At 44.3% G+C, this 26,397-nt stretch overlaps 1 protein-coding gene and 1 long non-coding RNA gene across 4 annotated transcripts in view; both read left to right on the top strand.

Moving 5' to 3' along the window:
• The window catches only part of LOC309336063, a 105,585-nt gene extending 100,849 nt beyond the window's left edge, over nt 1-4,736 (top strand). Inside the window, exon 4 of one of the 2 annotated variants that reach the window (XR_014153875.1) lies at nt 4,577-4,736. This is a non-coding gene — a long non-coding RNA (uncharacterized lncRNA). Of the gene's footprint in view, nt 1-1,376; nt 1,518-4,576 lie in introns of those variants that run through there. The other variant, XR_014153876.1, reaches the window with a different exon arrangement.
• A 10,800-nt stretch (nt 4,737-15,536) lies between these two features.
• Nucleotides 15,537-26,397, top strand: part of ADAMTS2 (ADAM metallopeptidase with thrombospondin type 1 motif 2) — a 204,743-nt gene continuing 193,882 nt past the window's right edge. The window contains exons 1-2 of one of the 2 annotated variants that reach the window (XM_081851374.1): nt 15,537-15,679; nt 16,814-17,175. In XM_081851374.1, the coding sequence (XP_081707500.1) occupies nt 15,568-15,679; nt 16,814-17,175 (474 nt within the window). In that variant the 5' untranslated portion in view covers nt 15,537-15,567. Of the gene's footprint in view, nt 15,680-16,683; nt 16,718-16,813; nt 17,176-26,397 lie in introns of those variants that run through there. The other variant, XM_081851375.1, reaches the window with a different exon arrangement.

Raw genomic sequence — 26,397 nt, 5'->3', positions numbered from 1 at the left:
ACTTAACTGCATTGAGGCTGAAACCCTAGATGCAATTGAATTCAGTGGTGGTAGTGCATGGGATAGTACTGTCAAGGTGCCAACTTTATGAACCTGTTTGATTTGGTAAATTGACATAGGTGTGCAACCCATTAACAAGTCACACAAGTTCACAGAAAGGGTATTGCAAAGATTTCTTGCTTCTAACAATGAACTATTGCTACTAGTTAGGAATTGGTTGAAATGCTTTGTAGATATGCATGGGATCAGGCTCAGTGGAATTGCTCCCATTAACCTCTGGATGCCATCCAGAATGCTTTAATGCTCCCAGGGGAAAGTGGAATTCTCACATTACTGGAGTGTTGGACTAACCTGCTCATGCCACTTGCTTGGTGAGTTCATTTCCCCCACAGCATCTGGACAAAATCTGTACAGAGGGGAAGGCATGGCAAATAAGCTGTGATTAATACCTTTTTTTAGCCCCTTAACTCCATAAGCTTGGTGTGTGGGCTTGGCCTAACCTAACTGTTAAGCAGCAAAGAAACAAGAATTCCCATACAGCAGATCTCTTTGAAATGTCATTAAGCAACTTTCAGGATTGAGGCTGGAATGCATGCTTAGACTGTTAGACTAGAACCCCCACTCTCATTGTTTTAGAAGTATCTGTCTATTTACCCATACTTCCTCCCTTCAACATATGGGAACATTGGCTTTCTCCATTATTATCATAAAGATTGTTAGCATTGCTAATAAAACATACTTTCAATACCACTGCTTAATGGTTTTCCTGTGGAATGTTTTAAAACCGTCCAGTGCTCACTGCTTTTCTATTAAAGAAAAGTATTTGCAGAACTACAAGAGCAAGGATACCTTGCCGAGGAAATATGGCTATGATTTTCATTACAATGAAGAAAAGGCTGTAGCCCACAAATTCAGCTGTTTTATGCATATTTTCTTCCTAGACACACATAACTGTAGTCCTAGGGTCCAGAGCTTAACACATCAGGTCACCTATGAATGCCAGTTGTAGATGCCTTAGAAGTAGGTTGCCAGACGACTTGTTACCTGTGTCAGCTTGGCACTTGAGAAGCCTAAAAGCTCCTTAATACTCCAAGACATTTCAACTAACTGGGTTAGCAGCTGCATGACCACCTATAAAGCACATTAGTAAGTTGTGTAACAATAGCCAATTTGGGGTTATGGAAATTGGCCCAGACTCTTTCAACACTTTCTTTTACGTCGAGGTTCCCATCCCATTGCCAAGGTCTACAAGCCTCACCAGCTTCCTGAATTCTTTTACGGTTTTCTGGCACCCATCATTTGTGTCTCAGTTGGAAATGTCTGCCCCCGTATCCTGACTTGAAAATAAAGCTTTCATTTTCTTCCATCCTTTTCAGAGAAAGGCATCTCTCAGGAAAGTGCTTACAACAGATAGCAGAACAAAAACTGACAGATGCAGGATCAAGTTGCACAATGAAGGGTGGCTAAGCTTCTTTGAAGATGAATACTTCATATTCAAAATAAAATAGATCATTGGATTTAGTTTGGGGGAGTTTTTTATTTAAAAAATCCCTTGATGTAGGGTTTTAAACAAACAGATGCTGCATATATCCTTTAAAATTGTCTTTGTTTATTATACTGAAGTCAATCTGGCTCTGAAGGCTTAAAACACTTCAGGCTCTAGTGTGATTGGCTGGTTTAAATGTTACTTTCCTATCTTGGAACCAAGGCCTGGTGCCAGCTAATTAAAGGAGGCTGTTGAAGAGGTTGGCCACGTGGAACCCACAGCAGCAGCACTGCAGAAAACTGGGTTCAACATTGTAAATGAATATCTGTTGGTAACATGAAAGCACCACTTGTGTCTCCATTTCTTATTCTATGTAACAATAGAATTTCTCAGACGGAAATTATTATTATTATTTGTTCCTCACAGCCTCTCTTCAAATCTAACACCTCAGGATTTCCACCCGTGTCACATTCTGTTATTAAAACTTCCCTTTTGAAATTGCACAATGCATTTCTCCCCAATACTTATACATTGGAGAGGTATGTCCTCTGACGGTTATGTGATCATCTGGTACTGCCCTTACAAAGTCTTATGGTGACACAATGTATGCAAGCTAGTGGTCATGATTTTATATCATCTGACTGCATCAACCTTCTCCTACCTGGTGCTCTCCACACATGTTGGACTACACCTCCCATCACTCTCAGCCAGCATAGGTAATGGTCAGGGAAGATGAGAGTTGTGGTCTAAAACATTTGGAAGACACCAAGTTACAGAAGAGTGCAATATACCATCCTGTAGTAGTGTTGAATGCAGCTCTGCTAAAACCCAAACACTGCTGGGCATCGGCAACAAGGTGGTTCTACCTTAGTTGGAGAAACTCTCCAGACTCAGTAAAAAGTTGTCACCCACCCACATTTGGTCATTTCAAATAGAGAACTAACAATAAATTCAGAGACATCTAATGTATTTCAGAGTCTTGCATGTTGAAGGGCTATCTAACCACCATTTTGTCTCACAAAGCATTGCTTCAGTAGCATTCCCAGTAGCTCTCCCAACTGCACCAGCAATGAGAAAATTCCACAAGGCCCAATAGAAGCCTTCTTCCCATTCCCTGGAGCGTTAGTTGCTTGCTAGGGCCGGTGCAAAGACAGAGGGGGATGAGGAAGATTTCCCACTTGTTTCCATATTGTCTTGTGCCACAAGGTCCTCTCACAATGGTGACAATGGTAGGGACAGAATTCTGTTGAGCCCTGTGCAATTCCTCCTTGCACAGATGTTGTACGGTGCTTGACTGGATTAAGATTTTTTGTAATAATATTTAGCAAATATTGGGCTTCGTGATTGTTCAAAGTGCTTCACATGTATTATCCCTGTAACAATACAATAGAATACGTCAATATCATTAGCCCCATACCATTAGGTGGGACTGACAGATAATTGCTTGCCTAAGGAGTTCATCCAACTTAAAGGCTTATCCACACGTACTTTTTGCAGTGCTCTTTCCAGGCACAGGTCCATGCTTTAAAGTTCTGTGTCTGAGCACTCCTTTTTTTCCTCCCTGAAGCTTTCCCTGGGAAAACCTGCTCTTTAAAGCTAAAGGGCAACAAATGGAATATGGATTGTCTATGGATTGCTGTTTGCTCCAATTCAGCAGTAAAGGGTGGGTTTTGTTGGGAAGGCTCCAGACACGGAGTTTTAAAGTGCAGGCCATGCCTAGAAAATGCGGAGGAAAGGTAAGTGTGAATAAGTCATGAGATAATGACAGAGTGAAGGGGGCTCTGACCGTTAAAAATGTTATTTGCAGCATGTGAAATGGAGGAAAGAAAGCTCTTGCCTGATGTAGTGCATTACCCAGAGGAAAAAGTGCAACACGGCCACACATGCAGAGCATGATGTGACCTATCATACTGCAGTGTGGAAAAAAGATCTTATTTTATATGTTCATTACACACACCACTGCCCTACCTTATCCTATGGCACCAGTGCAGCTTGCTGTAATTTTGAAAGTCATCACTAGTCAATGAAGGACTCAAAATGTAAGTGACATATGCATACAGGGTGTGAGGAAACCAAGATGAATCAATGAAATAATATTCATTCTTCTCCATTAACTGAGGTTTTCTTGTCCCCATAATTCCCCTTTCCCTAATCATGTTCAGTGTGGCGCTGCTATTTAAGTTGGACTTCTTTCAGTCCAGATCTGTGAGAGCAGAGTCACATAAAAATGCATTAAACAGGTCTTGAGCAGCTCAGTTTCCATTTTCATCTTCTCCCAGGTTTGAAAGGATTTCTTAGAGCCTGCCATTTGTTTATCTGTCTTGACATACACTCTCTCTTTTGCTCTATAAATCTTCTCCCTCTGTTCCTCTCTCTCTTGATTCTTGAAATGATGATAAGGCCTGACTACGCAACTGCAGTATATCTGAAAACATGAATCAGCGATAAAACATGGCCAGAGATAATGGCACACAGTGAAACCCCCATCCCATGAAAGTCCCCCCCCCCCAGCCTTATGAAATAAGTAAATGCATGCAGGAATTGGGTTGTGAAGCGGTCTCAGCTTGAATATAGATTGCCTGTTGTTTTCTGCCTAGTCATTTTGTCCCCATCTTGGCATTGGGTGAAATGCACAATTTTATATTTGAGCATGCTTACAGAATTAGCGGATGTAAACAAGCCTATTATCCTAGATCTGTCACCAAATATATAACTTTTTCTTTACAACATGATAATACAAGATGAAAGTTAGGAAAAGGAGTCAGTGTAGTAGCATACTGCATAAAGTGATGGACGTTGCATGAATTGGAGCTTTTTCAACTGCAAACAGCGGGTAGGTAAGGGTGGATGATCTAGATCGGAGCCATGGTAAAGCCCCCTGCACTTTCCAGCATATCAGTTTTGGGGGGGGGACCCCCCATGTCTTCAATTTGCTTTGGAAAAGCACAAGTGCTAATTGTGTGAATGCCATCTCATTTAGTTTGGCCCCTAAATCAGACATACCTGCATGCAAATCTCTGTTCAGCTATGTACCGGTACTCTTTAGGTGGTGTTGGTCTCAACTGTGTTGCTCCTCCATCCCTATCTCAGGAAAGGGACCAGCAGAAGGCACAAGGTAGTGGCTGCACTCTCTCTTCCTGCAACAGACCTTTCAATAGCAGGATTTCCAGACAGCTTGAGACCATGGCAGAAAACAGGACTGGATGCAGCCCATCTGGAAACTCCCTATTAAATTAATTCAACCACTTTAGAATATCATTTCCATATAGAACAAAAACAAGAAATAAAGACTTTGGAGTTTCATTTGTTTATTTGTTTTTTTAAAAAGCTTATCTAATTTTGATGACTGACTTCTCTGTCCACACAATCAAAACATCTTTTCTAACCAGAGCTGGAAGCTAAAAAAAAAGGCCTTTCAGGGGTTGCTGTGTAATGATTTTTCTGATTTGGAAGATGAAATGCACAAACTGCTCTCCTGAACAGAGATGGATTATAACTTCAAAAAGCGACTTTTGTTCTCAAAGAATGAGTATCTGTTTGATGGAGGAAAGTGCACGGGACATTTTGTTTTTCCTCTGACAGTTGGACACTCCAGAGTTACCACTGCCACTATTATGAGGAGAGGAATTCACCTTTTCACATTAGTTCAAAAATGGCATGATGCTCCAGTGTGGAAACGAAAAGATGATCAGTACCACTTCATTAGTTTAGTGAGCCATTCTGAACCTGAACCCCTACAGCACTAAATGCTGTGACACAGGGGTACCTGAAGGTATGCCTGTTTCTCTATGGATGTGCCTGACTGCTGAGAGCATCATTAGAGATACTTCCCTGGGTGTGAAAGAGGTCCTTTTCTATGGTTCCGCCCCATTTGTGGAACCTCCTGCAAGAGACCCTCCCGACACCTTCTTCATTTTCTTGTAGGCTCAAAGGCACTAGGCAAAGGCCATCCTTTCTCCCAGAGTTTTGAGTACCTGAAGTTTTGTTTTATCAAGTTTTAGAAAGAAAGAAAAAACCTGTTTTGGATTGGCAGGCTGCTAGAATTGTCAGTTTGTTTATTTGAACATTTGTGCCTTGTTGTTGTTGTTTGTGTTTCTTGATGCTTTTCCTTTGTTTTAATTTTGTCCCAGTGACTTCTTGTTGGCTGCCTTAAGTCCCCATTTGTACGAGAAAGGTGCATGAAAACATTCCACTAAATGAAAACACAATAAACTACCATCAATAAATGGCCTCGGTCCAGTATACCTGAAGGAGCGTCTCCACCCCCATCATTCTGCCTGGACGCTGAGGTCCAGCGCCGAGGGCCTTCTGGCGGTTCCCTCATTGCGAGAAGCAAAGCTACAGGGAACCAGGCAGAGGGCCTTCTCGGTAGTGGCGCCCGCCCTGTGGAACGCCCTCCCATCAGATGTCAAAGAGATAAACAACTACCTGACATTCAGAAGACATCTTAAGGCAGCCCTGTTCAGGGAAGTTTTTAACATGTGATATTTTACTGTATTTTTGCTTTCTATGGAAGCCGCCCAGAGTGGCTGGGGAGGCCCAGCCAGATGGGCGGGGTATAAATAATAAATTATTATTATTATTATTATTATTATTATTATTATTATTCCAAAAATTTATGCCCCAAAAAAGCAAACAGAAAGTTCATTGTCTCCCTGCTGCCCCATGTTTCCATCCCCCCCCCCCCAATGCTTACTGCTATTGCTGTTGAAATGCTCCTGTGATTGGCAAGGACTTGATGTACAAGCAAGGACAACAAGGAGAAGCAGAGAGGAACAGAAGCAAGAACCCTTCACTATCACCTTTGCAGTCCTGTAGAGGCTGCCTACAGTTCCCAGCACAACTTTCATCTCATTGTGCTGAATACAGCCTGGCAGCTGAAGTACTGCACTTGCCTGTATTTGCAGTCTCAGGCAGGCAGTGGAAATAGGAAATTTACTGAAGGCCTGGTGAGCTGTGATTTGGTTCAGTGGCTCCAAAACAGACCCCCAGCTGCATGCTGGAAATGGGGGTTGGTGCTCCTAAGTTTGTCTTGGAGCCAGTAACAGGGCAACAGTTTTTTTTTGCAAATGTGGGCACTGCAATTATTCTGTCCATCTAGTCTAATTGTGACCTTGAAGCTGATTCCCTAAGATGTATTTCAGACTGGCAGAAATTCAAGCATACTGAGTCCAGCAGTAACTCTTCTTCCTGTTTATCATGGTGTAAAGTTAAGGATCCTCAGGCCTCATGGCACACTAATTAGCATCCAGGGCTAAACAGCCAAAGGAGGAGGCTGCTGTCTCCCTGGTCACAAAATGAACTCTGTCCCTGCTTATTAAGGTTATGCTTAGAGTCAACATCTGAATTGCTAGAAGTTAAATATCTGCATGCAAGTGGTTTTATTGCATTGTGGAAATGAGTAAAGGTAATTAGAAACATCCAGCAATTTCCCTTCCCTCCCTGCGGGCACCAAACTACCTTCTGCATGAATTTGCATTCTTCAACAAGAATGTGCTTGCACCAGGATGTTGAGTTTCCAGGTGCAAATTGCTTCTTTGTTATGCATCCCCAATTTGTTTCCTTAATTTTCCATCTTCATCAACTTGTGCCTAACAGAGTGCCCAATCTGACTGCCCTATCCATTGACCACAGCCATCAATCCATGCATCACCTTTTATCATGCCCTTCTCCGGAAAAAGACAAATATATAGCAATTGCACTCTATTCTGCTTTGGTCAGACCACACCTGGAGTACTATGTCCAGTTCTGGGCGCCACAATTTAAAAAGGATATTGACAAGTTGGAAAATGTACAGTGAAGGGCAACCAAGATCAAGGGTCTAGAAACCAAGATTTATAAGGAAAGGTTGAGGGAGTTGGGTATGTTTAGCCTGATAAAGAGGAAACTGAGAGGAGATCTGATAGCCATCTTCAAATATCTCCATGGAAGATGGAGCAAGCTTGTTTTCTCCTGCTCTGGAAGTTAGGAGCCGAACCAATGGATTCTAGTTACAATAAAGGAGATTCCAACTGAACATCAGAAAGAACTTTCTGGCAGTAAGAGCTGTTGAATAGTGGAACAGACTCCCATGAGAGGTTAAGCAGAGGTTGGATGACCATCTGTCATGTATGACCTAGCTGAGATTCCTGCATTGCAGTGGGTTAGACTGATGATCTTCAGAGTGCCTTCCAACTCTACCATTCTGTTATTCTAAGACAGGGTTATTCTGATATTGCAGATTCGGAACAGATGAAAGGAAGTAACTTATTCACAAAGCACATAATTCACTAATGGAATTCAACTACTAGAAAATGGGGTGCAAGTCACTGGCTTAGATAGCTTTAAAGGGGCTTTAAATAGTAGCCAAATTTGTGGAGGATACCTATTTGCCAGTACCTATTTGCCAAGGTGGATTTCTTCCCCCTCCTCCCCACTTTGTTTACTGCCTTCACCTGGTAGAGCGTTCTGGAGAGCTTGAAGGCTTGCACATTGTTTTGTGACAATTGATACAGCAACAAGAGCTTAAAACGTAAAAACACACACAATAAAACGGGAAACTCTATAGCAACCATTATCTGAAGATGTAAAATGATGGTCGGATTTTAGTGGCTATGGACAATATTTGCTGAGCGTTTACCTGCTCCCATGAAAATCCAAAGTCACAGTGATTTCAGTAACACAGGGGCACTATGGTTGCACAACCTAGCAGTTTGAGACAACACCATTTTTTATCTCCTCCATTAATCTCTCCTGCCCTGAGGAGAGGTCATTCATGGCTCAGTGGCAGAATGCATGCTTTCCATACAAAAGGTACCAAGTTCAAGCCCGGGCATCTACAGCCAACATGATTAGATAAAAAGGTAAAGGCACCCCTGCCCGTACGGACCAGTCTTGCCAGACCCTAGGGTTGTGCGCTCATCTCACTCTATAGGCCGGGAGCCAGCGCTGTCCATAGACACTTCCGGGTCACGTGGCCAGCGTGACAAGCTGCATCTGGCGAGCCAGTGCAGCACATGGAACGCTGTTTACCTTCCCGCTGGTAAGCGGTCCCTATTTATCTACTTGCACCCGGGGGTGCTTTCGAACTGCTAGGTTGGCAGGCGCTGGGACCGAACGACGGGAGCGCACCCCGCCGCGGGGATTCGAACCGCCGACCATGCGATCGGCAAGTCCTAGGGGCTGAGGTTTTACCCACAGCGCCACCCGCGTCCCTAACATGATTAGATAGCTCATTGTTATTTGTTATCTATATCCTGCTCTTCTACAGATTACAATTCAGATGAGATTACAAAGATATCCTAGCACAAGAATACACTAGAGAATAAACACACCATATTACAATCATAGGACTGGAAATATTTGTGGTTTTTAAGAACTAGGTTAGCCCTCAAAACACCTGGAGAGCAGTTGCCTGTCAAAACAGGTATTTCTGTGCTAGATGGACTAATGGTCTGACCCAAAATAAGGCAACCTCTTAGGTCCAAATCCATCCACTCCCCATTATTGGGTCTGGTTTTGGCTGCATATGCGCCCCTCCTGTGCATTGCATAGCAGCACAGCATGGAGAAGCTGAGCAGGAATGATGTTTCTCTTTTGGGATGCTGCAGTGGCTTATGAAGAGTACAGGGCCAGGAGGAACCCATGAAGCTCACTGGGTAACCTTGGGACATTCACACTCTCCCTCAACCATCAGTTTTGCATCATACATTTAAATCACCTGGCTTCTGCCAAAGAATCATTGGAACTGTAGTTTGTTAAGAGCACTTGGAGTTAAGGTCCATGTGGAGTAAATTACAGTTCCTGAGATTCTTTGGTAGAAGTCAAATGCCTTATATGTGCTTTAAAATAATGTGTCTTAAATGGGTGGTATGAATGTAATCTACCTCACAGGCTTGTTGTGAGGATAAACTGGGAGGGGCAACCATGTAGCCCACCCTGAACTTCTTGAAGGAAGGGCAGGACAAAAATAGAGGAAGCAAATAAAATGATGATCCTCATTTAAAGAAAGCAAGAATTCAAATGCCTATTAAATAATAACATATTTAAACTAATAACATGATGACCCTACTCTCCTGCCATGCTCCTACTAACAATTCTGGAGCCATTTTGGGGTCAGGAAGTGACCACTCTCCCAAAAATATAACATTCTGACCTCATTGATACCCTACAAGACAACAGAAAGGCAGAAAGCCAGCAGCACAGTAAGGACAAATTCCAGGTCTGACTAGACAGAAGAGGCTGTTTCGTAGCACTTTGATTCAACAGCTGTGCTGGACAGCTAGGTGTGAGAATGGCCATGTGTGAATGTGGTGGCCATTGTTCTGGTGCTACTAGAAGCATTGCATTATGAAGCAGCCCAAAGGACCACAGAAATAATGTCCCCCTTCATGACAAAACAAAAAACCCACTCAGCCTTTGTTATGTGCTCTGGGGCACCATAGCCTAATTTTTAAGGACTTATTTTGGAGTCGGCCCCTGCTGCTGTCATATACCGGTAAATGGCTGCTTTCTGAAGGTGCCAAAAGCCACATTTTGTCAAGCTCCTTTCTTGTCAAGCTCCCCCTCCCCAGATGCTGTCTTCCAAACAAAGCCAAACCAAAACCACACAATTGTACCTGGGTCTCCAGGCAGAAAATGCAAGTAATGAGGAAATGGCCCAAAACTTTAAAAGAAATAAGAGGAAAGCTAATGCAGATGTCACTTTTAGGAGAGTGCTTATTATTTAAGAAATGGTTGGCTTGGTGAGGTCAGTTATTTTATTTATACAGTATTATTGTCTTTCTCCTGCCATGGAACCCAAGGCAAACCTATTCAATGAGAAGATCCCCTGCTTTTCTTTCTTTCTTTTTGCTTTATCAGACATTTTCCTAGAGCTGAACTATAGCTCGTCAGCACAAATATTCTGTATAACACACACACAAGCATGAAAGCAAGTGGGGTGGGGGCAAGGACAAGACACAAGATTCAAGCATTAAAGTACGGGAGAATAGCCAAGACTTTAAAAAAACCACCAAAGAGATTCTGACCCTTCATCCATAGGCCACAGCAATGTGTGGGCCCCACTAACGGGAAGAAGGCAGCCACTGTAGCTGGAGAAGCAGGAACTGTTTATGGTCCTGCGAGAGTCCTAGGAACAATAGGAGTCAGGCAGTGTAACCATTGTGCAACTGAAGTTGAGTCTGCAGAGCTGGGCTGGGAGGCTGGAACCACAGCTTGATGCTGCTGAGTCTGGTGCACCTCGTAGCTGCTGTGCTGTGATCAAAATACCAGGATTGAGAAAGACTAGCATTGGCAGCATTAGTTCCCACACACAAAGCGGCTTGCAGTGAGTGGTTGGCTGGCCCTTCAGCAAGTCATCATCAGGACATAGGAAGATGCCTTGTTCCATTTCAGACCATTGGTCCATCCAGCTCAGCATTGTCTACACTGACTGGTGACGGACCCACCAGGTTTTCAGGCAAGGAACATTCCCAGACCTACATGGAGATGCTGGGGATTGAACCTGGGACCTTCCGCATGCAAAGCAGATGCTCTACCACTAAGCTAGATCCCGTCCCCAGTGGCTAGGACCCTTTCAGTAGTGTGTCATTGGACCTGGTTGCCTAGGAAGTGACTACAGTGGTGCCTGTGCCCTCCAGCTGGCAGTGTGAATTGGGGTCTTGCTATGTAAAACAGAAGTCTTAGAATTCTAGCTCTACTGCCGTTCCCTTTTCTCATCCAAAATTAGGGTTGCTAGCAGGACCAAGCCTGGCATCACCTTGTCTGAAACCCTGGCGAGCTGTTGTCAGTCAGTGTAGACTGTACTGAACTAGATGGACCAATGGTTTGACTTAATATAAGGCACTGTTCCTGAGATGGACCAAGGAATTCTTTCTATGTAAAATCTTCACTGAATATATTTTTTTGTAACCCCCCCCCAAAAAAAACCCTTTGTCTTGTTATCTGTCTCTCATTGACTAAATAAAGATATAATCAAGAAGGCAGCAGCAGCAAATAGCAACATTTCCTAGGAGGATAATCAAATGCTCCACTGATAATTAGCTAAATTAATCCAAATATTTATACAAGGGAAGCAGATATTTCTAAAACATCCTGAGATACATCACAGGGCTGGAATATTAATACCAAGGCAGTAAATCAGCAGCACATGAGGTACTGAGTGGTGTAGGGAGTTGTACCAGTCATCAAAAAACAATTATACCCATCATTAAATACAGATGGCTGATGAAAGATAAGGTAACAAAGATATTTTATGAACGATGATGGGAGATGAAACATAGAGGGACAATTAAGATCAAGCATTTGCTATGGGCCATTAAACTGGGTCCAGGCAAGTGAGCCAAATGCTACAGAAGATGAAAAGTTACAAGGATGTAGCTCATCCTGTAACTCGGGAATGTATCCGTTTCAGATAGGAGACAGACCACTGCAAGAGAAACTCTTCACAAATTAGGGGTATTGACTATAGGAAAAGTGATTGAGGGATTGTAAGTGACAGGCCAGAAGGGCAGAAGCAGAAATTTACCAGCTAAATTGAGAGTAATATAGTTATCTTGCATGGACAGAGCACCAGAGCAGAGCTGGCAGCATCTGTCGTTTAATTGGTGAGATTCAGAATTTCAGGGGTTTCTAAGAGGCTGGGAGTATGATTGACAGAATCTTATAATTATTATTTTTAAAGCATCTAGCCTTTGTGGCTTTGCAGGGTACTCAGAAGGCTTAGAAAGAAACATGAATACAAAGCACCCATTGTAAAAAAAAAAAAAAGTACAGTGCTTTTGGGTGATTTGATACATCATTTCTGAACACTTTGAATTAGCAGCCTTAGAGCTGATTTTGTGGTGCCAAAAAGCACAGGTTTCTGAGACTTTATCCAACCTCTGAAAGTCAAACTAACTAACTTCTTGGCTACTCTTATAATAGTAAACTTGGGGTGGTCTGGTGGTCTCTTGTGAATCAGGACCACAATGTACAGGGAGGGAAGGTTCAACCTTTGATCCCATCCTGGATTACTGCAATGTGCTGTATGTGGGACTGCCCTTGGACTTGGTTTGAAGCTCTAGCTGGGGCTGCTGATGTAGGCAAATGGCTGGCTATGTTGGAGTAACTAAACATAAGGGTTAATTTCCTACATGAGCATAAATCACCCAATGGATGTGACGAGGGCCTGCTCGTCATAAGAAAATTAGTCTTACACCAGAATGGATTCAAAAGGCCTAGCCAGCAACAACTGAGCTGAACAGAGCTGAACAGAACTGAACTGCTCAAGCTGCTGCGGCCTAGCATTTTATTATTGAACAGTCAAAACTTATAACATTGTATAAACTCAGCAGTTAAATACATTACCATACAAGGAAATCACACCACTATCAGGGTAGGCTGTGTAAACCAATCACAGGCCTAGCATGAGGTGTTCACGCGCTGATCATGCCTAACACAGCCTGCCCTACCAAAAGGTCAGGCTGCAGTAAATTTCCACCCATGTGCCCATTTTCCCTATAGGTACAAACAACCATATTCCTACATGGATGAGGTAATCGCAGGTGTAAGGTCAGTTGGTAATGACCCAATGCACCGACTATATCTATGATTAATGTATGTCAGCTCAGTTGGTTAGTCTGTGATTTAGTTAGTCTCTTGGTGTAATTTGTCCAGTGTTACATCTTGAATTGCTGGAGTTTATTTGGAACAACAGAGATACTTTCTACTTGTATGTATCTGTATCTACAAAAGCCTAAGAGCTGTATATATCTACGTTTGGAAATGCTTTACTGAGCCTTAGCTTCTGCAACAGTCAACTATTTGGACCTTAAGCTGCTTCCATGTGGTGACTGGTACTGGGAGCAACTTCTACTACAATTTCTCATATCAGATTCCTAACATTATAACTAGATAATGCACATGCAGCCCTGTGAATACTGTACATTAAAGCACTGTTAATATCTTAAGTATTATTAAGTTGGACTTGGGCAATTTCTATCAAATGGTTGAGTTTTCAAGGTATTTTTAAGGAATAAAAATCCTGTTTCTCTGACAATATTCTGCCAAACTTTATGTAGATGTGTGTTAAGAGAGAGCTCAGAACAATGATGCATGGACACAATTTTGCTTGGAGTCTAAACCAAGAGTGTGGGGGAGGGGACTAAAACTGGAGCAGGCAGAGAAGAGGGCAAGAGAAGAAACTACTGCCTCTTCTGGGGAAAACCCATTCCAGGTGTCTTATAAAACCCAAGTTTAGAAAGAATCACTACTAAGGTTACCAGACGTCCCCGTTTCCTGGGGACAGTCCCCAGATTTACAAATCAGTCCCTATACAAAATCCATTGAAGTTGAAAAGTGTCCCCAGATTCATTGAAAAAAATCCGGTAACCTTATACTAAACCAAAGGCAACTGGTTGTTGCTAAATGAAGGGCTATGAACCCACATAAGTTAAGTAACCTAAATGAAATTATTCCAGGAAGAAGTCCCATAAAACTCAGAGACTTCCTTCCAAGTTAATGTGCTTAGGGTGCTAGGCTGTTTGAAGTCCCCTGGGCTTCAGTGACAATAATTTAAGCATGTTATTTAAAACCAGTGGGGCTCAAAAGTATTTTACTTTGGTTGGATCACACTCAAAGAATGTATAGCAATGGGGAAGAGAATTAAGCATGTACCACTATAGTTAATGCAGGCATTTCAACGTGAAGAAAAATCTTAGGCTACAAATGAACAGTATTGAGATTCTGCAGGATCCCTGCTGCAGACTAAAGTAATTAATTCAGTGCCACAGCAATGATCTGGGTGTGATTCCATTTGTTTTTAAATGCAAATTTGATCGGTAGAAGACTGTGAAATGAGGAAGAGTGAATTAAGTTGAACCCACCTTATAAGATCTGTGCCCGCTCCCTCTCTCCCCGTTTGCCTCCAGCTCTTTATTTTTCCAATCCTATGATGTGTTTACTGAGAACTGCCCCACTGAATTCTGCAGGACTTACTCCTCTAACTAAAGTGTAGGAAAGATCACTGTTGAAAGTTTGGTTGTGTGTGAAACTAGGAGAGGGCAGGCGGGATTCTCCATGCAGAACAAGGAAACACTATTAAGTTTTGAAATATAGGGGGTGGGCTGATAAACCTTCAGGAGGTGGTAGGGTTTTCCCTGCTGTAGGCTGGGATCCCCAAAACCAAGATCTTAGGGGTCCCAGAATGTTTGGTGCAACGTGCAGTCAGATGCAAAGTCCAGGGGAATCTAATAACTTGAGGTAATCACCACGATCCACAGAACATAAGAGGGGTTCTTGGGCAGTGAGTGGGGAGGAAGAAGCCCCAACACCACAAGATTGCCAAAGTTTTATTCTGTGGGGGTGATCATGAGAGCAAACACATCTCTGAGTTTGGGGGAAATCAGGCGCACCCGTTTCAAACAGACTATAGATCCCAGGAAAGCGGGGGGGGGGGGGAGATTGCTAGATCAGGAGCCTCCTTTCAGCAGCAGCCGCTCCCGAACAACTTCATAGATTCCGAGGTGTGTTTCTCTCTCCCTTTCTTTTGGTGCATTCCCTCCTGTGCGTTCTCTCCTCCGAGCAGCAGAGCCAGGGTTTTGTTGGCTTGGGCGGGGGTGGGGAATGGTCAGGATCCCGCAGGAACCGCCTCTAAGCCGTGGCGGAGAAAAGTGTCCCGTAACGGGAAGCGGCTGCAGACTTTGGTCCCAGCGGGCGCCGGGAGCCACGAGGCTCCAAGCAAAGGGCAGAGCTGCTGCGCCCGACGCCGACGTCGCCACCACCGCCTCCCCGGAGCCAGGCCAGGCGAGGCTGGGCTGTGCAGCAGAAGCGGCGAAGGCGGCAGCAGCAGCGCCTCTGTCAATCAGGCGGACTTCCCTCCCGCACGCCGCGCGCTTCCCAGCCAGCCGCCTGCTGGTGTCTCTGCTGCCTTCGGCGGGGAGAGCGGCCGCTCAGCGAGCGCTGGAGAGGAGCAGGAGGAGGGCGGATGCGCCAGGGCGAGCGCCGGCGGGGCTGAGGGTTCCCCGCCGCGGGCAAGAGGGCGGCGCCGGCTGCCCTCCAATGTGGCCGGAGCCCCCTGCAGGGCACTTTCGGCAGCCTCCCCAGGCTGCGCGACGCCTGCGATGGGTCCTCCGGGCGGGATCGCCGCGCTCCTCGCCGCCACCGCCTGCTGCTGCTGCTGCTCGTGGGCGCTCCTTCTGGCCCCGGGGGCCCCGCAGAGTCCCGGGCAGGGAGGTAAGTGCTGCGGGGGCCCAGCCCCGGAGAGAGCCGCCGCCGCCGCCGCCACCTCCTGGTCCGGGTCTTCCCGGCTGGGGTGCTCTCTCGCTCTCGCTCAACTTCGCCGGCGAAGCACTTTCCCCCCCTTTCCGCCAGCCAGACTTCTCTGCGCCACGCGGACCGAAGGGCTCGGAGGGGGTGCTTCGCGCCGCCACGTGGGGCTGGCTACTTTTGGAGTGCTGTCCGTGGGGCGCGGGGTGGGATCGGGGGGCGAACGAGGGAGAACGGGGTGGGGTGGGGGGAAGAAATCGCTTGTTGGATCGCGCTAGATCTCTTGAGAGAGGGGCGCGGGACGGGGAGAGTTTCCCGCTGAAGTGGGAACCTCGAATGAACTCTGTTTACAGTCGGGCGCATGTGGCAAGATCCGAGCTGAGCGTGTCAATTCTTGGAATTCCATGTGCGGAATAAAACACCTGGCAGAGCCTTAAGTTTTCTTCCCTGCTGTTGTTTAAATTAAAGTAGGAGAGGGGGAACTGGGTCAAGCGGTTGACATGGATTTTTAATAATAATAATAATAATAATAATAATAATAATAATAATTAAAAAAACCCTTTTCCATTGTGACTGCGAACCACAAGCTTTTAAGCTTCGTTCAGTTGTCAGCCACATCGGGATTGGGGAGGAAATTAAGCATGTCAAAGTTTTACAGTTGATGTGACAGTAAACTTTCTGCCTTTGGAAAGCCTCACTCAGGGCATCTCTCTCTCTTGGCAGCCCTAGCTGAAAAACGGAATTGCTCGAGAGAGACTGTGCTGATCTCTTTTTGGGAGACGTGTCTTCCCCAAGTGGAGGGTGGGAGCATCCTTGATGCCTGACCATCTCTGAATGGGGATGTCAGCAAGATGGGCTCTGTTGCTAAAACAGCTGGAGAGATGATGCCGGGTGCCTGCCCTGTTCTCTGAAATTCCCTCTGCTCTGTGTTAACCCCGTAGTTGAATGAACATTGATGGTGCCTGACACATTAAGAAAGGGAAGGGATGCCCGCTTCAGGCAATGGTGGGATGCAGCGCAGTGATCTCAAGGAGGGGAAACTCAGCGTGGCATTAATTATTACTCATTATTTACACATGCTCTCTCTTTCTCTCTCCCTAGATTACCTTCTGGGAGATCTAGAAGAATACAGTCTTGTCATCCCAACTAGCACAGACTCGGAGGGCAGGTTCCTCTCCAATGTCGTATCGGGAGCAGCAAAGAGGCGCTTTCGAAGGGACACAGGGGCTTCTCTGCACAAAGCTGCAAGCGAGCCAATTTTTTACAATGTCACTGTTTTTGGAAGAGAATTTCACTTTAGACTGAGACCAAACTCTAGGCTGGTGGCTCCTGGGGCAACTGTTGAATGGCAGGAGGATTCCAACCTCACTTACGTTGAACCTCTCCATGGGAATTGCTTCTATGTTGGGGATGTCACCGACTTGCCTAATGCTTCTGTGGCGATAAGCAATTGTGATGGGCTGGTAAGATGCTTTGTTGTTTATGTAGCTAAGAGGATGAATGGCTTTCTTTCTTATGTGGAAGGTGTGGATCTTCTGCCTTCCAAAAAAAAAATAAAAATAAATCACACCTCAGTTGTTATATTAATTGTGAAATCAAATAAAGGAAATGTTCCCTGACATGAACTAGGGTGTGATGAAGCAGAAAGCTCACTTTATAGGTAGCGGAGGAGCCAGTTCACTCTGAACTGACACGTAACTGCTGTGACAAATCACTAATTATCAACAGGAAACTCTAGATAGCCCTCCTGAAGCTTCTCAGCACATCTAAAACAGTGACCTGATGCTGTCATCTGCACATTTTCCATATTTGCAATATTCTCTGCCATTTTCAATTTAGCAGCGGCCATGGAAGTGTGTGTGTTTAAAAGACAAGATAATAAGGCTGAAAGACAGGCTCTGTGGTAAATTGATTGGGGTTTTTTTGTATTTGGAAATGAAATTTGTTCAGAGGTTGGGGTCAGGTCTTTATTCTTTTGGAAGGTGTCTTCCTTATGACAGTTCTCCTATCTGTCTACTCAGTCATGGGAAATCCAGAAGGAACTGGTTTTATGGACTTCCTATGCTTCTGCACCTTATATGGTGATTCTTTGTATTTGAGGAGCTGTTTATTTGTACATATATAGTCAGAAGTAAATTCCAGTTTTCCATTCCTTAGCCAATGTGGCAAGGCCAAACTGTGTGTCTTAAGCTATATTTTTTAAAACTCAGTTGTTACGCAGAGCAAAGTTTGCTTAGTTTAACTTTGGGGAATGAACTTCTAATTACATCCAGTATCATCTTGTTTATATTGTTTGAGAGAGAAAAGAGGCTTCCTAATGTACAGCTGGTACTACTTATATGATAAATGGATTTAAGCCTAGATCATGACCTTCCTGTGCTGTCTGAATTCTGTTCAGAATCTGATTAAAAAGAAAGAGACATGGGGTGGAGATGTGGTTGTCAACTTTTGTGGGTGTTGTGGATGGGTGTTCCTGTACTCTTATTAGCAGCTTAGGCCACAAGGCATTTAGCAGATAAAACGTTTGATACCATTTCAACTCCTGCACCATTCCTGCATCCCATGGCGGAAAACTCTTGGCATTGCTAGGTGGAGGTCACCCTAATTGACTTGGGCTCTCCAGTAAGACAAGGTCTATTGGACAAGTTTATCCTCCTACCCATTTAACCTCCTTCATGATGGAATTATGAACCAGTAGTATAAGAACACCTAATCAGTGGTGTTTTCAGCGCAAAAGCCGGGGGGCGGTGGTGGCGGCAAAAGAGAAAGGTATGCTTTTCTTTCTATATCTTAGAATGCACTTGAGATACTTTTTGTTATTCAGATGATGGTCTGGAAATGGCAAGTGATTTTCTGGCTCCTCAGACATAGATTCCATAGCAAAGTTGATGCCACCAACTTGTAAAGACCCACAGTTATGGAGCACATGCAGCCAGACACGGCATTCTATACATGCCTGGGTGGCTCACCTGTGCCTTCCCTCATCCCATTAGCTGGAACTGATGGGAGTTGTAGTTCAACAACATTTGGGGTCACAGGTTGAGCGCTCCTGATGTACAGGTATGCACTTTTAAAATTACATAGATGTAATTCATAAAATAAAAAAGAGATGCAGTACTGATTAATATGTAATATAGATATATGGTACGGATGATTGAGTGGAATTCAAAATAGTGCTAAGTGAGGTATTTGTGTGCGGAACAAAGTCTCTCATGCAACAAGACTTTTTCATCCTCTTCTCGCCCTGTGTACACCATAACCTGTTCCCCAACTCTCCAGGGCAGGGGGCACGGGAGGAGGACGTTCCATTGCACAAGTGTGCCTCGTTTCATGCAAAACTTACTTGAATCCCACTGATTGTATGCAACTTGAAAAGAACTTTCTCTTTCCTTATGCATGAAATGATAGCATAGTTTTTATGTCTCCTTAATAATATATATTAAAGGGTTGAAATTGTTGCATCCATATTCAGTCTTTGATCCTTGATCTAGGATAGATTCCCCCCCCCCAATTTTTTTTTATTAATTTTCCAAATTTATAACAAATAGGACACACAAATAAAGAGAAAAAACAACATTACAATACTAAAAAAGAAAACAACAAAAACTAACACATAAATACCTAATACTTTAAAGCGAAATTTAAATTTCATTATTAACTGACTTCCTCAAATCCTTCCTTACTGAATTTCATTGAAACACTTTTTAACAGCTTTCCAATATCCTCTTTCTAATCAAATTAATGCCTTTAGTTTTCTCTTTTCATAATTATCCAAATCCATAGTGTTTTACAATTAATTCTTACTCTAGTCCTAGGCCCATTTGGTACTTTCAAATAATTTCTACTTATCGTATGTTACAATATTTAGCTAAATAATATTTAAATTTCTTCCACTCTTCTTGGTACTCCTCTTCTTTCTGATCGCGGATTCTTCCAGTCAGGTTGGCTAGCTCCAAAAAGTCTAACATCTTCACCTTCCATTCTTCTACTGTTGGTATTTCTTGTGATTTCCAATTTTTAGCCAATAAAAGTCTTGCTGCTGTAGTGGCATACAAAAACAATCTGACATCTTTTTTGGGCAATTCCAATCCTATAACTCCAAGCAGAAGATCTAGGATAGATTTTGACTAAGGGTGTCTAACCCATGGTTTACAGGCTGCATACAGCCCCACAAGACACCTGAAAATGGGTCCTTTATACGTCTCAGGTACCAAAGTAACTTGGCTGCCACAGATGCTATGTGCCTAGGCTTGGGCCAGCTGGTTCTCCTGCACTGGGCGCTGAGTCAAAGAGGTGCTAATAATAATAATAACAACCACTTATCTTTATACAGGTACGTGTAATCAAGTGCCAAAAGGAATTATTGTGAAAATAAGAAATATTTTTTTGGGAGTGGAGGGATCATTTTATTCTTGCTCAGGACGCCATATTACTGCTTTAAACGTTACAAGAGTGCAGGGGGATGAAACCATGGAAAATCACTTCCCATAGTGCTCCTCTAATGGTGAAAGAATGCCAGAGCCCAAACCACAATTACTTGAAAATATGTTTAGTTTCTTCTTAGTAATGTCAGTTAAAAGCTAGTTGGCTGCCTGCTTGCTGAACTTGTTCCTCAGATAGGACTCACTATTTGTCTCAGGTTGTGAGAATAACCACCTGGTTATTTGCATGCTCCTCTCCAAAGCTGTTTGCAGTCACTATAAGATCCCGCCAAATCCACAAGGAGGGAAGTGAGAGGGTGTGGCTAATAAAATCTGCCACTGCAAAGCCTGCCTGAAATTTCCCAGAGCTCTCCATTCCCAACCATTGCACATTGAGGACTTAACTATTCAGTAGACTTCCTTCCTGCTAATACTTTATGTACGTGCTTCCCTTAAAGCTTCTGTGGCAGCTGTAGCCATCTTCAGGTGTTATGGGAAGAGAGACGTTACTGTGTGAGATGGAGCAGCAGGGACAAGCATGTTAGCTCCTCTGCCACCCTGGTTTCCATCGCCTTCTGTGAGCTGGAAGGTGGCTAACTGTGCTGGGGAGCCTCTTGTATCCGCAGAGGCTCCTTATGCATTTTAGAACCTGACTTTCCAGGGTACCAGAATGGGTGAGGAGCCTCCATGGATACAAGAGGTTCCTTGCTGTTGAGAGTCCCCTTCCAGCTCATGGAGGGTGATGGAAATGTGGACAGAGGGGTGTGTGGAGCTAGCAAATTCTTCTCTGCTGTCCTCCCTTGTGGCAATTTCCCAATTTCCCTTAGGAAGTTTTAAGCTCTATGGGATTTTAGATTCACGCAAGGATGAATTGAAATACCATAATAGATTTGCAGTGTCAGACACCTGGATTTACCTTTCTCTTGCTTTGTAGCAATATTTTTAGGCTTTGTCTTTGCAGTTAGGGAGTATTTGCGAAAGGTCACCTTGTCCCATTTCTAATGCAGTTTTGAAACTGGCCTGTTTCATAATAATGGGATGAAAAAAATCACAAAGCTCTTCCTCTTGTCCAACATCAGGATTCTCCATGATAACCCCTCTCCATGCCATACATTTTAAAGCAGCAGCTGGATGATCACATAAGACTATTTCCTGCATCGGTAGGCAATTGGAATACATGGCTGTGGGAGGTCCCTTCAGGTTCTCTGATTGCATGAGAAATGGCAGTCCTTGTGAATTAATTCAAAACCACAACATTATCATCTTACCTGCTTCCACCAGTAAGAAACCAGTAGCAGTATTTCAAATAAATGAATGGATACATAATTGAATCCCTAAAGGTAAAGGTAAAGGGACCCCTGACCGTTAGGTCTAGTCACGGATGACTCTGGGGTTGCGGCGCTCATCTTGCTTTATTGGCCGAGGGAGAATGCTAAATGTGAATTGGAATAATTCAGAGATAGTTTGACAATTCCCAATCAAATCGGCCATCTTTAAAATGTGTGTTGGATTTGGACCTTACCTATGGCAGTATTGAGAGACAAAAGTAAAGCTGATTAAGGTTGTAGCTCTGAAAGCCATTTGCTTAAAAGTGATTCCATTGAAATCGATTCAACTTCTTGCAGATGGTTTGTAATGTAAAGCTAGGCAAAAATCTATATGAATTTCAGACTTTTTAATTAGTGAGTTTGGTCCTGGTCATTTTATTTCAGCAGTGAGGATTTGCATATTGGTTGTTCTGAAGGCTCTTGCTCTTAGTTCTGCATCATCCTGCTTTTTTGAATTGGTCTTAGGTTTTTAAACCTTATACCTTGGGCTTGGTGTCTGGTTCTGTCAGCAAAATCTCTAATATGCTTACTCAGAAGTAAGTCCCATTGAGCTCAAATGCTGTGTAATAATTACAATAGCCTCTTAGAAGCACATCTGAGTCTCTTGCAGTATTTGTGTTGTGTGGTTGTTATTAATGCAGGAGAGAAGAAGTTAGTGCAGTAGGACATTCTAACCAACTTTAGTTTTACAATTATGTTCTAGCCTCTCACCGTGAGATGTTCATATTGGGAGGAAATGGCTTAAATGCCCAAACTGTCCTGATCAGATGCTGATATCTAAACATTGGAAATTATTATTATTTAATAAATTTGTATACCGCCCTATAGCTGCAGGCCTCAGGGAGGTTCACAAGGTAAATGGGTAATTTGGGAGCCATGACTTGACTGAAAAATGTGTTTGCTGGAAATGTGTTTCTGTTACTGGCCTCAGACAGTTAAGTTTTGTTGAGATGAGAATGGGAAAGTGTAAGGTCATCTGTATTTGTGCCTGGTGTCAGTGCCCAGTACACAGGGGCATTTTCCAGGGCTCATGTGCCCTAGCATGTCCCATCGGGGTGACACTTTGTCTGGACAGTCCCAGTGCTCTGTGCCCTTTGGTTACCCTGCAGCTGTGGGCATTCACTGCATGTAAGTGGGCTTGTTCTTGCCCAATAGCAGCTCTACTGCCTAGTCATCTCACTCACTTATGAGCACAAGAGGGGAGGGGAGGCTTGCAGCTGCAGCAGAGTCACTGCTGGATGGCCCAAATGGCAGTGGGTGCTGGAACAGGTGCTGGGGGCAGGGGTGGGGCAGCATCCATCAAGGGCAACCTGCCCAGCCCCTAGCCCCATCCCAAAATCTAGAGCCGGGCTTGTACCCTCCAGTTATTATTTGTGGGAAATCATTCTTGCTGTGACTGAGATCAAAACTAGATTTGAAAGAAATGATTGTAATGGTTAGAATCAGTGCTTTAAAAAAAATATGTTTAGAGGTACTCTCATTTTCCTACTCATATTGAAATACTGCCCCTGAATGAGGCCAAACTTAGATCCACAAAATGTTTAGGGGTATGCATACCCCTGTGTCCCCCCAGAAAAAAGCACTGGCTAGAATCATAGGACTGTAAAGTTTTGAGGGACTACAAGGGTCATCTAGCCCAACCCCCGGCAATGCAAGAATCTTTTGTTCAATACAAACCTGCAAAATCACAGCATGATAGGAGGGCTGGGGAGGGGAGGAAATTCTTCCCAAGCTACAGGGTTAAAAGATGCCATTCCGCTCATTTATGGAATAGAAGACTGATAAGACATTGACAGATAATTTCAAAACAAACAAAGCATATTCCAACTGGCTGAATTAAGAGTACTGTACTGTAAGTTGCTGTCAAAACTGTCCTCTAGTGGGATCTGTTGAATGTGTGTTTGAAACACATTCTGTGTAACATCTAGTTTGAACCTGGTACTCAACGTCACAATGCCACTATCGTATTTGCCTCACAACTTTCCTGGCAGCTGTCTTTGCAGTCTAACCTAATCTCCCTGCAGCAAACATGTAGCAGGTGAAAATGTGACATGTGGGCCTATGCGGGATACTAGCAGCCAGTCAGGAGACTCCCTGGTATGTGTTCTTAGATGTTTAGGGCTGCCTTTCATGAGAACATACATATTGGCTGAGAAGGAAAGACTGGCCTAAGGGCTGTAGCTCAGTGGTAGAGCATTTGCCTTGCATGCAGAAGGTCCCAGGTTCAGCTCCCAGCATTTCCAGGTACCACTGGGAGAAACTCCCTGTCTGATCCCCTAGAAATCCACTGCTACTCAGTATGTGGATATCCTGAACCCAGGCATACCCAGAGGTAAGTCCTGAGAATGCACACAGTCCCACAGGTAATACTAGAGAGTAGTCAGACAACCCAAATGGCAAAATAGCACTCCTGGTCTAATACAACGAGCAATGTCCCAAGTCAATCTGCCAGGTCAGGTTCCGCCACTGCAGAAGATCCAGGGTTGGAACACCTGGGGTTAGTTCTGAAGTCACAGTTCCCAAAGCAGCCAAGCTGTGGCCCATCAACAGAAAAAAGGCCTTGCTTCCCTTTCATCCTTCCCAAACTTGATTGATGCACCTGAGTTCACTCCAGCTGAGCAGCTGTACCTCTCCCCTTGACGAAGCATGTGATCCTCAGCTGCCCTGAGCCTAATCTAGCTGAGTGACCACAACCTCCTCCCACACCTAAAGAGTCCCATGATCTCCACCTGTTTCTGTGTTCCCTTGCCTGCCTCAGTCTCCTGAAGGAGTGCATTTCTTGCTGCTTCCAGTGCCTCAGAGCCTGCTGTGTCCTTGGAGACGTGGGCACCTCTGGTTCTGGTGATGTGTCTCTTTCCCCTAGCTCCTGTGAACTGCCTGCAGCTCCCTTGATGTTGTCCAGTGTCCCGTGAGTACCTCCTAAGTCCCCAACCTCCCCTCCCCTATATTCAGCTTGTCCTGGTATGTACCAGTTGTGGCTAGGCCCCTCGCCGGGATCCTCCTCCACTTCCTCAAGTGTGTTGCCAGCTCATGACCGTAGACAATACAGAGCATAGGAGCCAACACCTAGGAGCAAGGGGGTCCAGTAGAGGGAGCCAGGTCCCCCCAAAGTTTATGGGAATTGCCACTCAAATGGTGTGCTTGCACCATATCATGTGATCAATTATGGAGGCGGGGCTTATCCCCCCCCCCCAAATGTTTTATTCAAGTTTGCACCCCTGATACTGAGCTATATAAACCAATAGTCTGACTCACAGGGAGCTTCCTAGCTGTGGCAGACAGGATTTCTGTACAAAGGTGGCGAGTGAGACCAAGCGAGCTCCTTTTTATAAAAATAGGGAAAAAACACACTCCAAAATAATCCCTAAAAGATATTTGAGGAAAGCCAATTCTCTGCTTTCCCAGATGCTAATTTGCCTAGGAATGCCTGGTACAGCAGTAGTGCTATTTAAGCACTACTGGTGAGTTGGTGAGTTGGTGAGTTAATGACCATCAGTGCCTTCCAGCCAGTCATTAATATCGAGGAAGGAGCTTGTGCTCTGACTGTGACTGCTTGAGGCCTGTGTGCCCAGTGACCTAACAAAGCCCTTTGCATGTGCGCTGCGCTTGCATGCATCTTCCCAGGGCGAAGAGAGACACCACAACGGAAAGGTCAGAAGGGAAGGAAGTGAAGACTAGATGAGTTTCTGAACAGCATGAGTTTGTAGGTAGGTGGGAATAGCATAGGCTATTAGCCAAGGTTATCAGGGGAGCTATGTTTGCAGTTATCCAGAGACCTTGGAAGAATCTGCCTTATACCAGGTCAGGCTTATTTGATTAGCTCAGTCTTGTTCAGCCTGATTGGCAGCAACTCTTTGGACACTGAGGCAATAAAGAGGATCTTTCACTGGTCACCAGCTGCTTACTGGTTGTTTTTTTGAATTAAAGAAAATGACAGATGGCTGGGATCGAACATGGAACCTACTGCATGCAAAACATTTAGTCTACCAAAGACTTTAAACTTTCCATTGCCAGAAGCTTGGAATGAATGGCAGGAAACCCAGTGTTACTTCCTTTCACTCTTGAATAATTCCTTTTTCTCTTTGCCACTGGAGACGTGATGTTTTCACAAATGGATATCGTTGGGCTGCTTTGATGAGACCTTTCTGAACTTGATTGGAAAATATCCAACAAATCTGTTTTGATGTTTTCCCCAACCCTCTGGAGTAGGTTTGGGGGCAACATGGGGGCACACGTGGAGAGGAGTGGGAGGGAAAGATCTGTTGTACAGCTAGAAGTCCTTGTGTTAGTGGAACTGCCACTTAGGATGCTGTGTTCCGGAATAGCTGGGTGGCCACTTCATTCTGCACCCTCCGCCACCTTTTCTTTCTCCTGTAAACATGCACCCATATTCCTGCCTGCATGATGCTGGCAGTAGAAGAGGAGCCATTTGAATGTGCAACTGGCCATACGAAGGAAGTAAGGCTTGTTACTTGAGAGTATGCAACACACCAGAAAGGCCAGGCATAGGCAAACTCGGCCCTCCAGATGTTTTGGGACTACAACTCCCATCATCCCTAGCCAACAGGACCAGTGGTCAGGGATGATGGGAGTTGTAGTCCCAAAACATCTGGAGGGCCGAGTTTGCCTATGCCTGAGAAAGGCCATGGGAGTGCCTGCTATTGGACACAAGCTTCAAGCGCTGCAAATGCAGTCAGCATTGTAAGATAAACAGCAATGCAGAGAATTCTTAGGAGCATTTTTCCTTTGCAGTTCAAGCAATGTGACTCTTGCTTTTGACTTCTCCCACCTTATAAGCAGTGACCTCAAATCTAATATTGCATATTTCATAGGTTTTGCCATTAATTGTGGGTGGGTGAGTGAGGGGAGCATGTCCAGTTTAGATAACATTTTTATTAGAACACAAAACATCAATATAAATCAAACATCTTGTTTA

The sequence above is a fragment of the Podarcis erhardii genome, assembly GCF_964252035.2.
Source record: "Podarcis erhardii genome assembly, chromosome: 2".
NCBI lineage: Eukaryota > Metazoa > Chordata > Lepidosauria > Squamata > Lacertidae > Podarcis > Podarcis erhardii.
The sequence above is the reverse complement of the archived record's forward strand: the minus strand, read 5'-3'. Positions and strand labels throughout refer to the sequence as shown.